This window comes from Crocodylus siamensis, chromosome 2, assembly GCF_052110815.1.
Source record: "Crocodylus siamensis isolate JL-2025a chromosome 2, ASM5211081v1, whole genome shotgun sequence".
In the NCBI taxonomy this organism is placed as follows: Eukaryota; Metazoa; Chordata; order Crocodylia; family Crocodylidae; genus Crocodylus; species Crocodylus siamensis.
This window is the reverse complement of record NC_143396.1, coordinates 146,541,121-146,563,668: the sequence shown is the minus strand read 5'-3', so window position 1 is coordinate 146,563,668 and position 22,548 is coordinate 146,541,121. Positions and strand designations below refer to the sequence as shown.

At 46.2% G+C, this 22,548-nt stretch overlaps 1 protein-coding gene across 1 annotated transcript in view; it reads left to right on the top strand.

The window, feature by feature from the left end:
* Positions 1–21,911, top strand: part of GPRIN3 (GPRIN family member 3) — an 89,239-nt gene extending 67,328 nt beyond the window's left edge. The window contains exon 2 of the mRNA XM_090037069.1: positions 16,161–21,911. Within this exon, the coding sequence (XP_089893195.1) occupies positions 16,270–18,714 (2,445 nt within the window). The 5' untranslated portion in view covers positions 16,161–16,269 and the 3' untranslated portion in view covers positions 18,715–21,911. The remainder of the gene's footprint in view (positions 1–16,160) is intronic.
* Positions 21,912–22,548: the final 637 nt, after the last annotated feature.

Here is a 22,548-nt window from a genome sequence, read left to right as displayed (position 1 = left end):
GGATGGCAGGATGCAGTGGGGCCAGGTATGGTACCTCGACCTTTGGGGACATAAGGCAAAGCAAGCACCACAGCCCCAGAAACCAAGCTGCTTCTCTAGGGCTCTCTGGTCTCGTCAGACTGAGGCAGCTATGCATTGAGAGCAGGGCTGCCAGGGCTTGGGCCCAACAGCCCTGCTGTCAGTGCAGAGCCAGTCAGTTTCAGCAAGACCAGTAAGAACCAGGGAAGCTGCTTCCTCAGGTCTCTCTGGTCTTTCTACAAATGACATGGTGGTGGGCTCACTTTCTGCCCATTTCTGCCTAGCTTCTAGTCCTGCCCCGGTCACCAAGCCTCTAGTGCAGAGGTTGGCAATTATGTGGGCCCATGGGCCACATAGGCAGTTCTGGGGAGCTGCCGCAGGTCAGTCAGCACCCCCTGCCCACAACAGTTCAGACTCCAGGCACCCTGCAGCTCCCCACCATCACTGCCAATAGTGCATAGCCCCAGCCCTGACCCTGGCCTTCCCTGCCTTTCTAGGCAGCCCAGGCAGCAGTGGTGGCTCCATCTGGCTGCCACCACTGCTGGTCCCAGCCCCATGGTACTGTCAGGGACCTGCATGCACAGCCCAGACTCAGCCCGGCAGATCAGACCAGCTCCAGATTAGCCACCAGAACCTACGCACACCGCCCTGATCTGGCCTACCCTGCACCTTCTCCAGACTGCCCCCACCCACACTGAGCAGTACCAGTTGCTGAGCAGAAACTGCTGCTGGGCCTGGGGGAAAAGTGCCTCCCTCCCACCCCCCCACCATGGCCAGGCCCTTGCTGCAGCTGCCTGGAGCCTGCACCCAGGCTACCCTGCATCTCTTCTCCACTGCCGTCACTGCTGCCTCCAGGCTACCCAGCAGTGCAGTGCAGAGAAGCCATGGCTCCGGGCTGGTGCAGCAAGAAAGGCCTAGCAGTGGTGAAGGGAGGGGCTGCTTTTCCCCTGTGCCAAGCAGCAGCTTCTGCCCAGCCACTGCCGCTGCTTCTGTGCTCAGCATGGGCACGAGTGTCTGGAGCAGACGTGGGGGACTCGGGGATCAGGGCTGCATGTGCAGGTTCTGGCTGGTCCAGAGCTGGTCGGCTTCATCAGGCCAAGTCTGAAATGGGCATAGGGTGAGTCAGGATCGGGGCTGTGTGCACAGGTCCCTGCCAGTACCATGGGGCTAGGACCAGCTGCCTAGAAAGGCAGTCCAGCTGCAAAGCTGCCCCAGACCTACTGTGTGCCTAGAGGGCAGCAGAATGCACCACAGACCAGATGGGCCAGGTGGGGACCAAGAGTCCCTTTCTGGGCCAAATCCAGCCTGCTAGCCAGATTTTGCCTACCCCTGCTCAGTAGCAAGTCACAGAGTTGTGCAGGTAAAGGGCAGTCAGAGAAGGATTTTTGCCTTAAGATGTGACTGCTCCACTAAGCCAATTAGTATTTGTGTGGCCTTCAGCATAACATGTTAGCATATGAAATGACTGCACTCATTTGGAAAGAGCTACTGAAGTACTGAGGTGAAAAAACACCAGTTTTCATATATTAGTTGTTTTATGTGTAAATCTAATGGGAAACAACTGCTTTGTGGCTTGCATAGTCAACATTTTTGCATAGTCAGCTGCAAATTGTAGAACAGCCAGTATCATTTCTACTGATTAGAAACCAAGAGGAAATTCTAATATTGCAAAGTGGGCAGAGTTCATTCAGCTTCTGTCTTGTCAACTCTTACAGTTTTATCATGATTCTTATGATAGTCTGTGGAGTCATGTGATGAGATTTCTACTATGTTTTCAGTTGGATAAAAAAAGTTTCTAGCCCTCACAGTTGTGAGAGAAGCTTGAAAACATGAACTCTTACGGATTAAAAAAACAGATGGCATCTACAAAACCAGGTTTCTACAAATATTTTTGTGATTTTTAAAGTCAGTTTTCCTTACTTTTGAGGGTCTGGCTGTTGGTTTTTGACATGTTGAAGTTTACAACAAGTGATAATGGCATTTATGTTTTTTGTATACTTCCAAATATTTGTGGCCTTTTTAAAAATGGAAACTTAACATGGAAGTTCAGGATTTGTTTACATTTGCAGGCTCTTGATTTTGTTTGGGTTTCATTTTGATACGTTGTTTTAAAAGAGCTTTTGGCTGAGATAAGAGGTAGCTTCCTTCCACTATAATGTGAGGCTGACAAGTCTGTTTGCCTGGGCAATACCTTAGGTTTCAAAAAACATTATATATATTTAGTGATAGGAGGCCTGCAACCCTGCAGGTCACTGTGTCAAAGCATAATAGCCATTCCTGGACAATGAGAGATTTCAGAAATAACTTTTGCCTGTTGCAGAACGGCCAGAAAAAAGGTCTATTCTAGGAAAGGAAGGGGCATGTGAAATTTTCAGGCAGACTGATATAATTTGAATAACATTAAAGGGAGGATAGTACTAATAATACATGCTAATTGAAAATTGGTTTCAAGCTTTATTGAAATATTAGCATCTCTTCCAAATAAAAGTAAATCTTGGATGATTGCTCCAAGTTAAACCCTAAGCATATTTCCCCTGAGCAATTTCCTAGAAATTTTGGTTTGTTTTAGCAAGTTTTCCATCCTAATGTCTAGTTTTATTTTCACCGTCTTCTACTGGGTGTTCATATGCATCAGGTTTTGTTTCAGTCTGAAGTTTTATTGCGTGACAGTGAAAGTTTATGCATGGTTTAAACAAGGATCCTAGTATAATTCCTTACTTCCAGGCAATAATAAAGATTCTTCAAGGTACTATAGTCTGTTCATTTGTATTTCTTCATGCAATATTTCTGTTTGCTTCTGATTTTGAACCTTTATACTATAGTTCATGTTCTTTTATTATTCTTAAATAATACAAAGGTTGTAATCTAAGCATTGCTTTCTTTTGCATTCATGCAGCCCAGTTGGCTTCAGTGATGTTTCACCAAACTGAATGAGTGAAGAATTTGCCCCACGTGCTTAAATTGGGCTGTGAAATAGTTCCCATTTATTGACAGCAAAATCAGTATTTCCCATGGTTTTTTATTAGCATTTCCGTATAAATTAGCTCATCAATAAAGTACTGTTTCCACTCTGGCAGATGTCTGGTGTTTCTCATCAATCTGCTTTTTCATATGCCTTTTCTTTGTTCATTTGTTTTTGTTTTGAGTGTTTGTAAACAGAAAAGTTGCAGTATTGTACAAGAAATTTTCTCTGGACTTTAATAACAATAGCCCTAGGTACATTACACAGCTGTTAAGGATAGGGATCCGAATTCCTTTTTCTGGATTTTGCTTGCAAATTTGATTGCAGTGAAATGACACAGTAGGCTGTGGCTAATATCAGTGTTTCTTTATGTAGCCTTCATCTCCATGGGTGGAAAATGGACAAACAGAAAAATCACACTGGGCTTGTTAGGGTTACCATACATCTGGGTTTTCCTGGATAAGTCCTCCTTTTTTAGACCCCTGTGCTGTGTCTGGGTGGGTTTTTAAAATAAAACAAATGTCTGGGTTTTTTGCTCTCTCGGACTGGCTGCTTGGGTCTGGGAGCAGTGAACAAGGTGATTGGCTGTTGGGGGTCACGTGCTCCCTGTGTGGGCTCTGGCAAGCTGAGAGAGCGCAGGGCAGGGAGAAGTGGGGAGCTGCAGGTCCAGAGTACAGACCACTGGCAGCACTGGGGAGGCAGGGGCTGCAGGTCAGGAGTGAGGGGCACTGCCGGGCTAAGGGGCAGGGCAGGGGGCTGTGGGTCAGGAATGAGGGGCACTGGCAGGGCTGGGGTCAGTGGGTCCAGAGTGAGGGGCAGCAGCAAGACTGGGGGTTTGTGACTTGTCTGAGGCGCAACAGAATGGGCAGGGCACTGGCATGGCACTACCCCCTATCATCATATTTCTCCTGTGCCTCTTCTCCCCCCTGTGACAGGCATCCTCTTTTTTGGACCTGGAAATATGGTAACCCTAGTGATTCTACTATTAAATTATTTTGATGCTTGTGGAGAAAGGTGTGAAACAAAGTCATAGGCCCAAATAAAGGGTCCAGATCCCAAAACATGGGGCTTGATGGAGGTGGCATGGAGTCCTGGGGCCCCAATCCTGGCATGCAGGGCCAGGCAGAGGCAGTGTGGTCCAGGTCTGGGCATGTAGGTCCAGTCTTGGGGGGCAGGGTCCAATCCAGCCTGTGGCCTGGTCCTGTACTACTCATTTGTCCCACAAGGCCAAAAAGCTGAGCACCACTGCCATAAACACATCAGGGCCAGACCATTCACTGTTTGGTAAAAATTCACCCTGACTACTAATTTTATTTTGTTGATTATGAACTTGTAATAATGAAGATACTCAAATAATAAAAAAAGGAGGAATACCTAATGTTATGTTGTGTCATACAATCTCAGTAGATAGATGTCATGGGATTTAGTGTGGTTGCATTTGTCTGACGGACTGAGGGTGGCATGAGGATGCAGACCACATGGGTTCAATTCTCAAACAAATGCTGACTGAACTGGGTGTTCTTGGCAAAGTCAGTTGGCCCCCGTCTGTTTCCCCTTCGGATATTTGGGCACTAGAGCAGATTTTGTGGCATGGTTGTGGCATGTCACATACTGAGGTTGTGGCACGTGCATCCGTGGAACCTTTTAAGAGCAGGTTAGACAAATACTTGTCTTGTGTTTAGACAGGGCCAATCCTGCCTTGAGCAGGAAGCTGGATTAGATGGCCTCCTGAGGTCTCCTTCAGCCCTAAAAATCATAACTTACTTCCTTGTGAAGCACTTTGAGACTGAAGGATGAAAAGACTGTGTAAAAGCTGGGTAATATTATTCAGAGTTCTCACCCGAAGTGTTGTGCCAGTTATGCAGGAAGAGTCTTTGTCACTTACTCAAATCAACCTGTTTTGTGCAATCTCCAATGCCATAAGATTTTTCTCCTGTTTTACAGGTTTCCCTTCCTTCCCCTGTGTCTGCTAAGACAGTGATTCTCAGCTAGGGTGTTGCAGCACAGAGGGGTGCTGCCAGATCCTTTGAAGGGTGCTGTGAGGTGTGAAGAGAGAGCTTGTCCCTGCCTGATTAATCCCCTACCTCCCATGCTCAGCCCCTCTGCAGGGAGGCAAGTACTGTGATACGAGGGGTGCCTCAAGTCCAAAACATTTGAGAACCACTGAACTAAGCAAAGACAGGAGACCAGGGAGGTGGACTGAGGGAGGGTAAAATTCATATAAAAGAAGGATGATTTTTAAAGCGTATGCTTTTTAATATAAAAATAAAATGCAGGTAACCTGTGGTATCTTTGAAAGGCATGGCACAGGACCATAAGCTTTTCCATTCATTTTTCATTTCCATGCCTGGCTTGCTGGAAGACTTCATAGTTGAGAACAGTGCCATGCAGAAATACCTAAGTTAGCTTGCATGTCATTAGCAATATAGCTATGGTAACATAGTGCTATGCCTCGGCTAGTATACTTCACCTGTTACTGGGTTAAGTAGCCAGGAGGAACATGCATTAACATGATAGTATTCCTTCTAGCACCCTACTTAATTCGGGTATGTGTGCATTTTTCTGTGTGGGCCTCTCCCATGCAAATGAAGCAGGTATTAGGTGATCAGCTAGCCACCTTCTAACACACTTGGTGGTAATAAAAATAATACCTGAGCTAGGTGGTTTTTTAAGCTATTGTAAGTGCAGAGAACTAGACAATTCTGCATGCCCAGAAAATGACATCAAGTAAAGGAGAAATCATGGACCTGACTGGGACTAGCAGGTTTGCAGAATGAAAAGAAATATGGCAAAACCCTCCCTGAGATTCACGTGAACCTGAAATGTGCCCTTTCATAAAGGAGCATTACCTTCTCTGCCATGGGCTCCCATCTCAGGCCTTCATCAGCATCTTCCTGATAATCCATACAGGACTTGTGAACCTTTTTCTTCGTCAGTCAGTTGTTTGAGATTTTTTTTCCCATGATGGTTTGGGATTAAGGAGATGGGTATGCTGTTGTTGCTTTGGCCCATCATGTCCCTAGGCTTGCTGAAGTGTAAGCATCCAAACCACCGCAGGTTCGTGTGCTATATCAATCCAGGCCTGAAAGATTTGCTGCCGAGTAATGTCTGCTACTGAAAGAAGTATGCTTTTTTTTTTTTTTTTTTTCTTGCTTACAGGTTCTCTCTCTCCTCCCTTTTTCCTTCCTTCCACCATCAACCCGCTCAGTGCAGACTCAGCCAGGAGAGAAGGTGTTCTGATTCTTATCTCACTTCATTTGCTTTGCTGTGGCTCTGTGGGCCTGATTTACAGGAGAATCGTGCTGGTGGGTGCAGCATTTGCCCAGTATGCCCCTACTAAGGGGGGGCACTTAAATTTAGCTGCTTCTGTGTTTTTCTTTTTTTCCTGCTGGCTCTGTGAGGGCACTTGGCAAGTACATTCACAAACTTCAAAGATTAATTGACAGACCTGGAGATGCTCCATGTAAACTGCTGGATTCTGCGGTCAGAGGTGCTACTAGTAATTCTCAGTATGGAATATCCCTACTTCTGCAGCTTTGGACTATCCGGTTAGGCACTGTCTTGCACTCTACTGGTTCTCACTCTCCTGCCCAAAATTACTCTGTAGTATAGGGTTATCAAGTTCATGACCCCTATCCTTCCTGACACTGGTCCCTTCATTTGGCATATGCACAGTTGTAGCTTTACTGCTATCCTTTTTAGCTGGCCAGAAATGAGAGGGGAAAAAAATGAATAAAATTGTATTCACTTCACTTCATTTTTAGGTGTTTATTTAAAATTAAAGCAGAATACATTTTGAAGTCAAATGCTAGTTTGAGATGAACAAGAAGGGGAACTGTTTCATATCTAAGATGCCGAAATGAAATGTTTTGATTTTTCTGAAGTATTTTTCCTCCCCCCCCCCCAATTTTTCTTACCAAATTCAACCCCAAATCCTGAATTTTATCAGTTAGCCGCAAAGTGCATTATTCAGCAAATAAAAATATTAGTCCAAAATGTTGCCCAGCCTGGGGTTAGCTTTCTCTGCACTAGCTCCACCGATACTGATCGTAAGTTGAGAAGGAAAGAGAAGGGAACTTTGGAAAACCGTCTGCCAAACCCAGCCATTCCCCAGGGCACAGTCACTAAAGGCTGGAGTCACAATAGTCAAGGACAGGACAATTACTCCTGCCTGAAGCTGGAGCAGCTTTCATTTTCCACATGACAGTAGCTCCTGGCTCTGCAATGAATGAGCAATGAGGACTTGCAGCCACAGGCAAAGAGGCTTTTCTGGTTAATTTTTTTTTTTATACGCTTCCCACTTCCTGAGGAGCTCATCAATACTTATCACTGAAATAATTTAGATTTCTCAGTTTTCATGGGCTTCAACTATAAGAGTATTGCTAAAAAAAACAACTCAGTACTGTGGGTCGGATATCCACAGGACCCCAGGGCGGACTTTATCCAGAGAACTGAGCTTGTTTTTGATTAGGTAGAGCTCCAAAACACTTCAGATTAGAGATTCAGAGTTAAATAAATTATTTATATCTTGAGGGCATAAAACTTAATGAATTAGTAATGAGCAATACTGTTTTCCTATCCACAAAACTAGGTTGGATGTATTCATTTCAAATTTGTTTTCATTAAGGCCTTTAGGCCTGACTCTCATTCACAGGGATGCATTGAACATTTGGAGTAGCTTTGAGTCAAGGGGTTAGACGAATGCAACCTTGGAGCAAAGACTAATGCAACTCTGGAGCAAAGATAGAGGAGGAGTACTTTACAGGGGGTGAATAGAGAGAAAGCACTATATGCTGGTGCACATTTACAGCCCTTTGGATCAGTATCATAAAACCATAGAAAAGTAGGAGGTCATCTAATCCAACCCCCCTACCTGAGACAAGATCTTTTCTATCCAAATCATCCCATGCAAAACCTTGTTTAACCTATTCGTAAAACCACAGCGTCAATCCTGACGCAACTACAAGGCGCAGCACTCTAAAAATTCATTCTGATCCCAGCTGGCAATCAGTCTGATCCTGAGTGGAGGGATGAGACCCTCTAGTCAGGAGCTCCAGGTTTTCATCCAAGCAGAAATATTGGCTCATTCCAGTCAATATCCCCAACCTTGGCTCCAGCCAACACCTAGTGCTTCTAAGGGGGGAAAAAAACAAACCAAAAACCAACACATTTAGCAACAAGAAGGATAATTGTTTCCTGGCCCCATGTGACAACCAGCAAAGTACAGAAGCATGGGCAATACCTTTTAGGCCTGTGCGAAGCAGCTAGTATTCACTTCGGATTTGGATTCAGCCGATTCGGGGGACAGCGATTCGAATCACTGGCCCGAATCGATTCAGCTGAATCCGATTCGGAGATTCAGCCGCATCTCCAAATTGGTCCCATCGCCTACCCACCCCAGCTCCTGGCTCTTTGAAAAACAAAAAACCCGCACTCACTGGCTCCTGCCAGGCAGGAGGCAATCTCCACTGCCCCCTGCTGTCATGGGGGCTCTGCCACGAGCCCCCAGAAACCCCAACAGCTGCTGCAGCAGCCGGTGAGTGGGGGCACTTTTTTTAAAGAGCCAGGAGCTGGAGCCGGGTGAGGCAGCCATGGGGGGGGCTGGGAGAGCGGTTAGGGGGCGCTTAGGAGATCTGGGGGAGCAGGCAGGGGATGGGGTCTGGCAGGGGTCCCTCCATGGTCCCCTCCCCCTCTCTTCCACCCCCCTCCCACTCCCCACTTACCAGCACAGAGTCTGGGTCCAGCTCCGTGCAGCTGTGAGTGGGGACTGCCCGAATCTCCAAAGCTCTCCAAATCTTTTCCAAATCAATTCAGAGAGAGTCAAGTTGATTCGGACCTTTTAATTTGTCTCCTGATTCAATTCGGATTTGGAGATTCAGCCACCAAATTGGGCCAAATCTCCTCCAAATCGAATCGGCACCCAAAGCTTCGCACAGCCCTAATACCTATAGCACAGCATAGGCATAGCTACTCCTAGATCATCCCTGACCAATACTTGTCCAACCTCTTCTTGAACACCTCCACAGTTTACCTAACACTTCTGTTGATGCAGCCCAAAACCACATTCATCTTCTGTGCAGCTACATCACATGGCAGACTTATATTGAGTCTGTGATCTACAAAGACTCCTAGAGTCTTTTCCATAGTGCTGCCACGGGTCACCCACTTTGCACTTGTGTTTTGGTTTTTCTTCTTAAGGTATGGCAACTTGCATTTTTCAGCACTAAACTTCATCCTGTTAACTCCAGCCCAGCTTTCCAATCTGTAAACAGCCTTCTGAATTGCACTTTACCCTCTAACATGTTTGCAGACCTTCCCAGTCTCATGTCATCTGCAAATTTGCTCAAGAGGCTCTCAATTCCAGCATCCAATTCGGTGATAAACATGTTGAACAGCATGGGGTCCAGAACAGACCCACAATCCTGCCATTATGACATGGATCCTTTTATAATTACCCTTTGCTTACAACTATTGAACTAGTTGTCTATCTACCTTGTAGTATTTTTGCTTCACCCACACTTCTACAACTTATTTATGAGAAGTTCATGCAAGTCTGTCAAACGCCTTGATAAAGTTCAGTAATACTAGATCTGCAGCATTCCCTTGATATCCCAAAGGAACTCTTTTGTTAACGAAGGAGATCAGGTTTTTTTGGCATGAGTTATTCTTAGTAAATTCATGCTGGCTGCTTGTGATCAGCCTTTCCTCACCCAGATGCTTGTAAATAGATTAACTTATTATATGCTCCAGTAACTTTCCAAGTATTGAAAGGTCAGGCTAACCAGTCTGTAGTTCCCCAGGTCCTTCTTTTTGCCCTTTTTTTTAAAGAGAAGCATTATGTTGGTTCTTTTTCAATCCTCTGGTACCTTGCCCATCTCCTATAAATTCATAAATATTATTGCCAAGGGTTTTGAGATCTCCCCTGCCAGTTCCCTCAGTATCCTGGGATCAAGTTCATCATGCCCTGCTGATTTGTATTCATTCTAACCCATCAAAAGCTCTCTGAGTTTCTTTATTATCTCATCCCTCAGTTGTTCCCCTTCCTTATCTAGATAATCCATATTAGGTGTCTTGTTGCAGCTTAACTTTTAGGCAAAGTAGTTGTTAAGTAGTTCTGCCTTCATTGGGACTTCTTCTGAGAGTCCACCCTGGCTGTTTAACAGCAGACCCACAGATTTCCTGGTCTCTGTTTTCTGGCCAACATACTTATAGAACCTTCTTGTTGTCTTCAAGCTCCCTCGCCAGCAGGTTCTTGCTGCTTCCTGATATGCTTCCTTGGTGACCTGCCAATCTTTCCATTGCCTGTATGCTTCCCTTTTGCATTTGGAGCATGCTAGAAGCAGCTCAGATGCACTGGTCTCTTACCATTCTTCCTGTGAGCTTCTAATAGCTGTCAAAGTACATTGCCAAAGTGGATAGTATCATTAGCCACACTTCACAGGTGGGAAAACTGAGACAAAAAGCAGTGAAGTGACTTACCCAAAGTCCTTCAGCATGCCAGTGCCAGAGGTTGGAAATGGAACCCATGCCTCCCAAATGCCAGTCCAGTGCTCCAGTGGCAGCACAGGTCCAAGTGGGACTTGTAAATGAATGCCTCCTGGGAGACAGAGTTGATTGGCTAAAAGTACAATACTGGGATTTTCAGAAGTCTTCATCTCATAGATTTCATAGACATTAGGGCTGAAAGGGACCTCGGGAGATCATCGAGTCTAGCCCCCTGCCCAAAGGGCAGGAAGTCAGCTGGGGTCATAGGATCCCAGCAAGATAAGCATCCAATTTACTCTTGAAGGTGTTCAATGGAGGTGCTTGAACCACCTCCGCTGGCAGACTGTTCCAGACCTTGGGGGCTCGGACAGTAAAGAAATTCTTCCTTATGTCCAGCCTGAAACGGTCTTGCAGGAGTTTGTGACCATTAGACCTCGTCATCCCTTGGGGCGCTCTGGTGAACAAACGCTCCCCCAGATCCTGGTGGTCACCCTTGATAAACTTATAGGTGGCCATCAGATCACCCCTGAGCCTACGCTTTTCCAGGCTAAAGAGTCCCATGGCTCTCAGCCTGTCATCGTAAGATCTGTTTTCCTGACCTCTGATCATGCGCGTGGCTCTCCTCTGGACTCTCTCAAGCTTCTCCACATCCTTTTTGAATTGTGGAGCCCAAAACTGGACGCAGTACTCCAGCTGCGGCCTCACCAAGGCCGAGTACAAGGGGAGAATGACGTCCCGGGATTTGCTCGAGAAGCATCTATGGATGCACGCCAGCGTTTTGGTCACTTTACTAGCCGCAGCATCGCATTGCAGGCCCATGTTCATCTTGTGGTCAATGATGACCCCCAAGTCTCTTTCTTCTGTAGTGCTATCCAACGTAATTCCGAGCCTATAAGAAAGCAGCAGGTTTTTCCTCCCAAGGTGGAGAACCTTGCATTTTTCGGTGTTAAACACCATGAGGTTCTCGTCTGCCCATTTGCTGAGCTTGTCCAGGTCAGCCTGGATCACCCGCCTATCTTCTGGTATGGATGCTTTGCCCCAAAGTTTGGTGTCATCGGCGAACTTGGCCAGTCCACTCCTAACTCCAGTGTCCACATCATTAATGAAGATGTTGAACAGGATGGGTCCCAGGACAGAGCCTTGAGGGACCCCACTGGTCACAGGGCACCACGATGAGTGACTGCCATCAGTTACAGCCCTCTGGGTCCGACCACGGAGCCAGTTTCCCAGCCAGCGGATCGTGGTGGAGCCAAGGCCACAACTGGCCAGTTTGGCCAAGAGGTGATCATGGGATACCAGATCAAAAGCTTTTTTGAAGTCAAGATATATGACATCAATCTCTTCTCCCTTGTCCAGGTGATAGGTCACCTGGTCATAGAAGGAAATGAGATTGGTCAAACAAGACCTACCCGCAACAAACCTGTGCTGGCTATCCCTTAGGATGTTAGCCTGGGCCAGTCCATCAAGGATGGCCTCCTTAATAAACTCTTCTAGGATCTTCCCCAGGAAAGAAGTCAGGCTAATGGGCCTGTAGTTAGCTGGATCCACTCTCCTCCCTTTCTTGAAGATCGGCACCACATTGGCCTTCTTCCAGTCTTCGGGCACTACACCAGAGCGCCAGGAGTTTTCAAAGATCCGTGCCAGGGGCTGGGCTATGACGCTCGCCAGCTCCTTGAGTACCCTGGGGTGCAGATTGTCAGGGCCGGCTGACTTGAAGGTATCCAGCTTCTCAAGGTGTTCCTTCATGAGGTCAGCATTTATGGAGGGTAGGGGATCCCCGTCACCCAGATCTCCCTGTCCCATAGCAGGCATGGGCGTCCCGTGGGACTGATGAAAGACTGATGCAAAGTACCTATTTAATAGGTTGGCTTTTTCCTGGGCGTCAGTTGTCAGTTGTCCCATCTGGTTTAGCAGGGGTCCAACATTGCCCTTGCTTTTCCTCCGGCTCCCCACATACCTGAAAAAGGACTTTTTGTTGTCCTTGATGCTTGAAGCTAGTTGGAGTTCAGTTGCAGCCTTGGCTTTCCTGGTTTGCTCCCTGCAGGACCGGACCAGCGCAGAATAATCCTCCTTGGAGGTGAATCCCATCCTCCATCCTTTGTAGGCTTTCCTTTTTAGCCACAGGAGGTCCGCTAGGTCTCTAGAGAGCCAGGAGGGCTGCTGTGCCTTCTTGCTGCCTTTCCTCCATGTCGGAATAGATTTAGCTTGTGCATTAAGGATCACTTCCTTGAGAAGCAGCCACTCTTCTTGAACTCCCATCTCCCTGGGGGCATGGTCCCTGAGGGCCTGACCGACAAGCCTCTTGAGCTTATCAAAGTCGGCTTTTCTGAAGTCAAGGAGTTCTGTGTTGCTGACTGACTTGCCAGCTTTACGGCAGATGGTGAAGGTGATCAGCTCGTGGTCGCTGTCGCCCAGCTTCCCATTGATCACTAGGTCGCCGATTAGGTCATCCCCCACAGCCAGTACCAGGTCGAGCAGCGCTTTGCCTCTCGTTGGCCCATAGACTTCTTGAGTCAGGTAGAGGTCATCCACGCATGAGAGAAAGCTTTGCGACCGCTCAGATTTTGCTGAGTGATCTTCCCACGAAATGTCCGGGTAATTGAAGTCACCCATGACAACCAAGGTCCTGGAGCAAGCGGCCTCAGTCATTTCCCGGGTGAACTCCTGGTCAAGCTCAGGACTTTGAGTGGGAGGTCTGTAGTAGACTCCCACCATTGTGTCCCCTGTGCCGTATTCCCCACGAATTTTTACCCAGAGGGTCTCTAGCTGTCCATGCCGGTCGCCAACATCAGCTTGCAGGGACATGTAGCTTTCCTTCACATAGAGAGCTACACCCCCGCCCCTTTTGTCAACATGATCCCTCCTGTGCAGGGTATAGCCCTCTATACCCGTGGTCCAGTCATGGGTGGAGTCCCACCAGGTCTCCGTTATCCCAGTGACGTCATAATTCTTTGCACTGAGCAGGAGGATGAGCTCCTCCTGCTTGTTGCCCAGGCTCCTGGCATTAGTGTACAGGCAGGCAAGTGTCCCCTTAGGGGCTCTCGCCTTGCCCACAGATTGTGCCAGGGCTGGGGCAGGGGTGGGCTCCCTTAAGTGCCTTGGTCTGCTGGCTTTGCAAGGGTCGCTCAGCGGGCCAGCAGTGGCAGTAGTCCCCCCATCTCCCAGCGGGCTTAGTTTAAAGCCCGATGGAGCAGGTCAGCTAGCCTGGCTGAGAAGAGCCTCTTCCCCAGGGGAGAGAGGTGGAGGCCATCTCTTCCCAGCAGCTCGCTGCCTCTCTCGCCAAAGAGCGGGCTGTGGTCATGGAAGCCAAAGCCTTCCCGATGACACCAGCGCCGCAGTCTTTGGTTCACCGCGTGGATCCTCCTCTCCCTCCTCAGCCCATAGCCCGTGACTGGGAGGATCGATGAAAACACCACCTGAGCTCCCAGACCCCTAAGCCCCACTCCCAAGTCCCTGTAGCGCCTCATGACCTGGCTGGGGGTGCTCCAAGCCGTGTCACTGGTGCCCACATGAATAAGGAGCATGGGGTAGTGGTCTGTGGGCCGGAGGAGCTGCGGGATCCACTCCGCAATGTCTCGGATGCGGGCCCGCTAAGGGGTCAGGGCGGCAGATTGTCCCCTCACTGCCCCGCAGGATGGAGTCTCCCACAACAAACACCTTTCACTTTGACTTGGGGAGAGCGGGGCCAGTAGCTGTGGTTGAGCCTGGGCTGCCTGCGGGAGCCGGCAACTGAGCAGGCTCTGCTGGGGCTGCAAGAGGTGCGAACCTGTTGCTAAGCTCCGGCGAGGGAGGGGCCTTGCTGCGGCGGGCCTTAGGGCCCTTGACCACCTTGGTCCATGCCCCTGACTGGGCAGAGCGGGAGGACCCAGAGTCCTCCTTAGTCCTGGAAGGGAGACGGTGCTCTCCCCTGCGGCTCCCAGGGGAGAAGGGCCTGGCAGTAGGAGTCTATCTCCTGCTCGCAGTCCCTGATGGCACGCAGTCTCTGGACTCTGGTCTGGAGCTCCTTCAGCTGGCGCGCCAGAGACCGCAGTAGGGAGCAGACCCCGCAAGGGGAGGGGGCCATGCTCCCGGGCCCCAGAGCCTGAAAAAGGGACAGGCAGCCCCCGCAGCAAAGAGCCAGGGGCTCCGTCTGGGTGGCCGTCTCTGAGGTGCCCAATGGGGGGGCCTCAGAGCCCGAGGGGACCCTCGGGGTGCGGCGCATGCCCATCCGTGTCATGCCTCTGGTAGGCTGGCTACGGCTGGGGCTGACTACTCTGGGGGGGTCGCAGGCAGGGTCTCGTGCCCTCCCGCGCCCTACCCTGCGCGAACTCCGCGCTAACTCGAGCGCCTGTTTACGCAGCCTGTTCGTGCGGCTCCGGTCGTGTGGCTCCCTGGGGGGCTGGGCCAAGTAGGGGCCTGGGCGGGGGCTCTTGTCTGACTGTGTTCTCCTGTAGTCAGCAGAAGTCAAACCATTTACTTCATTGGGAACTGCACCAGGCACTGCTGGTTCCTTTTGACTGACTTTACTCAAAAGGAATCAGAAATTCGGAAACAGTTCCCTAATTTGAAATGATAGCTACCTTTTATGTCCTGGCCAAATTTCAGTCTGGATACTCCTGCTCTACGCATTTAAAATTCTCCTAGTGGTTTCACTGGGATATGATAGTCTCCTTTGCTTGTCCCCTGCTGTTCTCTGAAGTTTCTATATTTGGTCCTTCAAATGGCTACATTTCAGCAGTGTATACAATAAATGTTACATATGATGCCCAGCCTGTGCATCAGTTTATTATATTTGTCAGCCCCTGTGGAAGCTTTCAAGAAGATTTTATGAAAAGCTGAAATAATTCATTTTTATGAGTGTGATCATGCTCCTCTGGCATTATTAGAACAACCTCTTTTTTCCTTTACTTATATCTATTGCACCTGAACTATCAGCTGTCTGCAGCCATGTCATTAATTTTGTTTAGCTGTTAGGTTTCATCTCACCAGTGTTATTCTGATACTACCAGAAACTTGCTGTCAGTATCCTCTGTACTTGCATTGCCCCATCTGAGTACTTCACAGTTCTTAATGTGTGCATCTCAGCATCCCTGTGAGGTGATAGAAGGGCTCTCGTGGCTGATTCTGCAGAGGAGGAACTGAGATGCAGAGACAATACATGACTTGCTGACACGGGACATCCCATGCTTGTTTTTCCAATGTCCTATAGGCTTATACTCTAACCATGGGGCAAGCTGATATAATTGCTACAGTATTTGGTGAATTCTGACTGAAGAATGTTGTCCACACAGCATTAGCTCAAGCATCACTTCTCACTAATTTTTCTTTTAAGCTTTAGGTGCGATGTCAATGACATTATCAAGTTAGTTCACAGTTGTCTTTGTGTGTCATCTTTTCCATCACATTTTTAGCAACAGGGTGCATTCGGATGCACTAGCCTCTACCTCTTCTTCAGGATACTACTCTGAAAATGTTCATGTGAAAAATATGTGAAATTCCAATAGCCCTTGTTCTAAAACTGAAAAATCATTGGAAGAGGAGATTTTCTTAGGCCCAAGGGGGCCATAGGGGGGCAGCTTCTAATGACATTCAGGTATTTAGCTACCCTTTATCCCTTTGAACACTTCCCCTGTAATTCTGAATCTAAACTGGGTATTTCTTATGCTTAAACCTAATTGGTCTTAACACTGTGCTTTCTTTTCTTTTCCATTGACAGGTTAACTCTAAAGAAAAGTTGTTCCTGACTGCCTTCCCTGTTGTGCAGACTGCTCCCCAAGAGCATTGCTGGAGAAAGCTGACTGCAAGCTTCAGGTCAAAGAAATTCCATGGGGACTGTACCAGATCCTCTGAGGTCTGCCAAAGTTTCATTGGTTTCAGTTTCTGAGGAGGAAGATCACCTAGGAGATTTGCAGTCCACCAAGCACCAGCACAAACAACCAAGTGTAGAGAGGAGCAGTAATGGCATTTCTCATACAATGTCTGAATCTGTTGGCGTGTGCTTGTTTGACCTGAAAGATGTGACAGCTGCCAATGTTCAAAGGCAAGAACAATTCTGTGAGAATGTTGGCAGCCAGCAGGACATACATTCTTCTGGGTCCTTCAGCCAAAATCAAGAAGTATATCCTGTGTGCACAAAGACAGCTAGTACCTCTGAGCAAAAAGATAACAGCACCCCCATCAGGCACATGCAAATTGTAACAAAAGAATATACAGTGGGACATGTACCAGATACAGTGCCAGCTACCCAGAATTCCAAGCTTATGCACAGTGACCAGCCAAAGACAAGTTCACTGGCACAAGCTGATGATTCTGCAGTGAAAACCTGTGGGTCAGAGGATCAGACAGACCAGTGGGTCAGAGGATCAGTTGGTGAGTTAAATTCCATTTCCCCAGGCAACGTTATCAATAGTCAGTCCTGTCAACATAGCTCTCCAACAAATATCCTGCAAAGAGTACCCATGGAAAAGGAAAAGGGACTGGAAGTAATTGACTCTGGATTCCCTCAGGCAACTACTCCAGTAAAGGATTTTGCAACTGGTCTGAGCAAAGGGCCTCAGGCTTCTTTGGAGGCAGAAGAGAGGGCTGCAACTGATGTGAAATTATGTCCCGCAGGTAATACTGCCCTAGACCAGAGTGACAAGACATCACCCCAATTCAGACTTGAGGCCATGGAGCCAGCATGTAATGCAGATGCTGAGAAAACAAGGGTAGACAAGCAGCAGCTCTCCAGGTTCAGAGATATGGGTACAATGACAGTCCAGCCTGAGACCAGTTCTTTAGCTGAGGAAGCAAGTAAGAGGATGTGGCGAGATGCTGAGGTTCAGGCTGTGGCTAGTGTAGAGAGTAAATCAGCTTCTACCAGTCCCAGTATCCTTGCTGCATTCTTAATGGGAAATATTCCTGCAGAGGAAAAGGAAAATTTGCACTTCATTTATCAGGGTTGTGGGGAGCTGACCCACTCAGAGGATGTTGAAAGCTTTTCATCACTGAAAAAGTCCCCCTGTTGTCCTGGTGTCATGCCAGACCTGCATGTTCCACCAGCTGCAGTGGAGACAGTTAAAGCTCAGATGGTCAAACTTCAGAAGCACCCAGGAGACCCATCTGACACCATCTGTCCAGCATTACCAGATAACGCAAAAGCTGCCTATCCATGCGCACAAGCAGCCAGTAATACCCATAGAACACCTGTTGATAGGGAAGGACAACAAGGAGTCTGTTCAGTCAGAGACAGCTGTGATATTCCTCAGTTGCTCTCAGATGCTCCAGTATCACAGAAAGCAAAACCTGTTTACCAGATTGCAATTAACACCAATAAGCAACCTGCAGTACATCAGCAGTCTAGAGATAGGGAGCCCATTCCATTTCCCTCTGCAATTGCTCCAAAAGTCAACAGTAACTTTCAGCACATTGTCAGTGATGCAGGAAATAAGCAGTCACCTATATCTTGTAGAACACAGAGGGGAAGTGGGCAGGGAGAGACCTGGGGCATGAAGGCTGGTGGTTGTCCTGACAAAAAATCTTTGCAAGGTAAGAGTGGTGATGAATTGAAGACCAGTCCATTTAAAATGGATATGAAACCAAAAGAAGAAAAGTTAATGCTTCTTGATCCTAAAGGAGAGATGCACATCAGTGCTGCAGCTGCCTGTGGCCACATCAGAGTATATACACCAGTCACTCGTAAAAAAGAACAAGATAAAGTCCAGGGAGAAATTGATCAGGCAAAGGAAGCCAGTAGTTTGAGTCTGCAAACTGGACTGACAGCTGACTTGAGTGGGAATTCTGCTCACTGTACTTCTGGGCTGGGGGCACATGCAGCTCCACAGGAACAAATCAGCCCAGCAAATGACACCAGAAATGAACCCAAGCTAAATGCAACACCTGACCTGGCCTCAGCTCAGCCTTTGCTAAAACTTGGAGAAAAGAAGAAACAGTCCACTCCAGCCATGGAAGCCAAAGTACATGTGAAGCAATCTAAACACGTCAGGGATGTTGTATGGGATGAACAAGGCATGACATGGGAGGTTTATGGGGCATCCCTTGACCCAGAGTCACTGGGTATAGCGATCCAAAATCACTTACAAAGACAAATACGAGAACACGAGAAACTGATCCGGGCTCAAAACACTCAGAACCGGAAATCCATTTCCTCAGATACATCTTCAAATAAAAAACTGAAAGGAAGGCAGCATAACATGTTCCAGGCCATGCTGCAGAACTTCAGACACCCCAATTGCTGTGTCCGTCCTGCTCCTTCTTCTGTACTAGACTGAAATGGTGTGCTTCGGGCTGTGTGAGTCCAAAGATGTGTACATCTCCCTGAAGTGGAAAATAAACCTTGCTGTTTGGTTCTGTTTGGGTCCATAATGCAGCAACTTGGAAATGATTATCTGTTGTTTTCCAGATGGTTGCTACATCATACCTAGTATTGCCCCCTTTACTATTTTCATAGTGTACTCTCACCTAGTCTACTGTAAAGAGTTAGGCACTTAGCAAAAGCACAATTTTCAATTGCCAGCTTAAGTGCAGTGAGAGTAGTGTCTCCTGATTAGAGGTGAAACTGAGAGAAGATTAGCAAAAATGTATTTTTAAAAAGTGATTTTTGATGTATTGCAAAGTTTTACATGGGCTTGTTGGGGGTGAGGGGGGTTGGAGGATGTGGATAGTGCTTAAACTGCTGGAAAACTTTCAACAGAGATATTCTCTAACACCAACAGAAAGCAAATACTTTTCAGATCAAATGACCTGCCTGGTGTGAAGTTCATGAAAGGAATAAGAGGGTTTACTGTTCTCTATTAATAGCATTTACAAGGGGAATTTTCAAAGGAACCTAAAGGAGTTAGGTGCTTTGCTCCCATTGAAACATCATGCAAGCTGGTTTCCTAGTTCTGTTAGGCTACCTTGAAAATCCCAGCATCTTCTAATAAGTGATATTCCTGACGTTGTTAAGTCATGAAGGTTAGTATTAGGGTATAAACAGACGTCTTCTGTGGACTAGTATCAGCTGTGCCAGGATGTGTCCCAACACAGCTGATCCACTACAGAGAATGCCAGAGCACTTGCGTCACAGGGTTAGGTCCCTGCGACTCCTGGGGCTTCAGGGACCTGATCCTGTGGAAAAATGGCCCCAGGGGCAATGCCCCAACTGACAGCACATCAGTATAAGCAAGGGAACCCTAGGCTTTCCCACTGGCACAGGTGTGCCCTAGGAATCATCCATCAGGGGATTCCCCAGGAACATGGATCTCATTGCCATGCTCTTGACTCCCGCCTCCACACTAAGTGTGTTGTGCTCACAAATTTGGGCATTTGGGGCGTGACAATGGACTATAAACATCAATGCTTAGTTTTTTTGCCACCACAAAAATGTCTATAGTGGCACATAGGTCATATTTTCTGCGGCAGCAGTGACGGTTTTTTGTTTTCAATAGAGAATAGTAATTTTCTTTCTATATAAAAAAGGGGGAAATCAACACAGTTTTTAATATGCCAAAGTAAAAGCCATATTCAAGACATTCTGTATGTTTTACAATGCTGTTTAGAAAAAGAATAGGTTAAAAAAAAAAAAAGCTTCCAAAGAAACTTACTTGATCACAAATTATCCTTTGGTCTTGCAACTCAGAAGTTCAAAATGAGGAGAGCTGGAAGGATTAAGGCCCTAGTCACAAACTTGCAGTTTCTTAAGTATTGCCCATGTCCCATGGGAGCAGTTCCATTGCAGGGCTTGCAGGATTAGAACTTCAGTTGTGAAACTGCAGATACTAAGCAATGTAAACCCATTAAATAGACGTTCTTGCGGTTACGTTTCACTCATGGATACACTCTTGAAAAGTGAATCCCAGATGCTTTTAAATAATAAATTTTACATTTATGCATACAAAGACTGAGAATGGATACATTTTATAAATTGTATGACACTGCTTATCCCAACAGGGTGTTGCATATAAACACAACTAAACAGAAGAAATTAAATCAACCAGCCATAGATTGCATTACACTCATGGCAGGTGAAACCATAGACATTTATACATTACTTTCTGTGACTATGATGAGAGAAGATTATATTTAAAATTTTTACCCAACAATAAACTTTACAACAGCTCACCTTTTCTAGAGATGACTCCAGCAAGGTCTATGGTGACCTACAGACAAAGAAGTTAAAATTAGTCTAAAATTCCCTATTCAGATTTATGTTGCCTCACCCTAGAGAGTCATCTGCTTCCTTCTCTTGACTTATTAGTGTTACACATTCAGAAAGCAGAACCCTACTAGCCAAAGGAACTCCAAGTACATGACCTTGAATACATACAGCAAACTTTTAGCATTCAACTTGGAAAATAAAGATATAATAGCTACCTCTTGAAGAAATTCAAATAGTTGAGAGAGAAATACTGATCTGCTTTCAGATATTCCACAGGTACGATGCCAGTCACTCATTCCACAGGTACTCATCCAAGTCACTGAATTAACTAGAGTTAAACCAGTTTTACACCTGCTACAGTTCTGGCCTCATGTTCCTTTGTCAGGTATATCTAATTCAACAGATGCATACCCAAAGTTACAGGACATGAAACACTATTGGAACTCAGTGGTAATGTCTCCTGTTATCTGCTGCTCTGGTTCAGGGTAGAGCAGGTTGTTTCTATGAGCTTTTAACTACATCCAGACCTGAAGTTTTGTTCAAACAGTATGCCCATTAGTTTTATGTATGCGTGATTTCTGCCACTGCTGTATGACTTCGTGCTCTCCTATTGAAACCAATGGCAAAACCAGTACAGAATCAGACCCTTAGTGTGCTGAATACCAAAACTCAAAGATAAGTTATTTTCTACAATAGCATTCCAAAAATAAAATACAATGCAATACAACGCAAGGTGACAACTCTGCTATCACATGATAATGTAATGTATTTCATGGCATACGTGTATTTAGACTGTTTATGTAATGTAATGTAATGTAACATGATAATATAGGCTGCCATGTATGTATTATATCACAATGTGTATTAAAATACTGTGGCCCAATAAACTAGAAATTCAGCTGAAGTAAATGGAATTATGTGGGTTTACCCCAGCTGAAGATCTGACCTTCTATATGTAAATATCACAGCGTGGTAATCTTGTTAATTGTGTTAGTTCCTGATGACCACATTACTCTGGAAAAATTTTGTGTAGCAGAGTTTCATTCAATTGTATGTAAAAAATATTTTTTCCCTCTTGATAACGGCTTTTACTGGGGAGATCCTGGCAACAAATTGTGATGACGGAATTCAGTTGGTTGTATGGGTATATGTTGGGTGTTCTTGCTGACTGTTAGTTTTCTTAGTATTTTTACATTACCCTAATGCACTGATGAGCAAAGGAGTTCCTTTCTTGGTCTAAGCTGTGGACTTTTGTCCTACGTTTTTAAACCTGAAAATAACAGCCAAGTTAAAACCCTTCATTCTGATGCATTAAAACTATAGAGCAGAGCAATTACCTTGTGTTATTATTATTGTTTTTATATTATACTGTTTTATAGAAAGCATGTCCTAACTTTGATTTTGGAATTCATTGCCCTAATCACCCAGTCCAAAACTCCATTAGGCCAATAAAAAGATCCCTGTTGACTTCAGTTGACTTTAGGTCTGGCCCTGAATGGTGGGAATAATGCAGACAGTATTATACCATCTTGTAACATAGTGCCTTTGTGTTGTGCTTTAGGTGATATCTCCTACAAATAAGATATTTCTAACTCTGGAAAGGGGACGTTATTGGTTTCCAAGTGTAGATTTCATTATTTAGCATGTGCTTCTGTGAGTGTTCTTAGCAATTTCCAGAGTCCTTGATTTCTACCCCACTTTTAATTTACTAATTGGAGTAACACAGGAAGGCTCAGTACTTCTAACAAACCTCTAATAACACAAACCTCTAGACAGCCTTTTACTGAAATGTAGTTTGTTTCAGTTATGTGTGCTTATAATTTGTAGACCATACACAGAGGCAATACAGGGTGCATCTACATATGATGTTTACTGTGGAGTAGGCTAATTAGCTCTGCAGTAAATGTCTTGGCATCTATACATGCAGAGCTGTTAGGCTAGAGTAAACTAACAAGCTCCGCAGCTG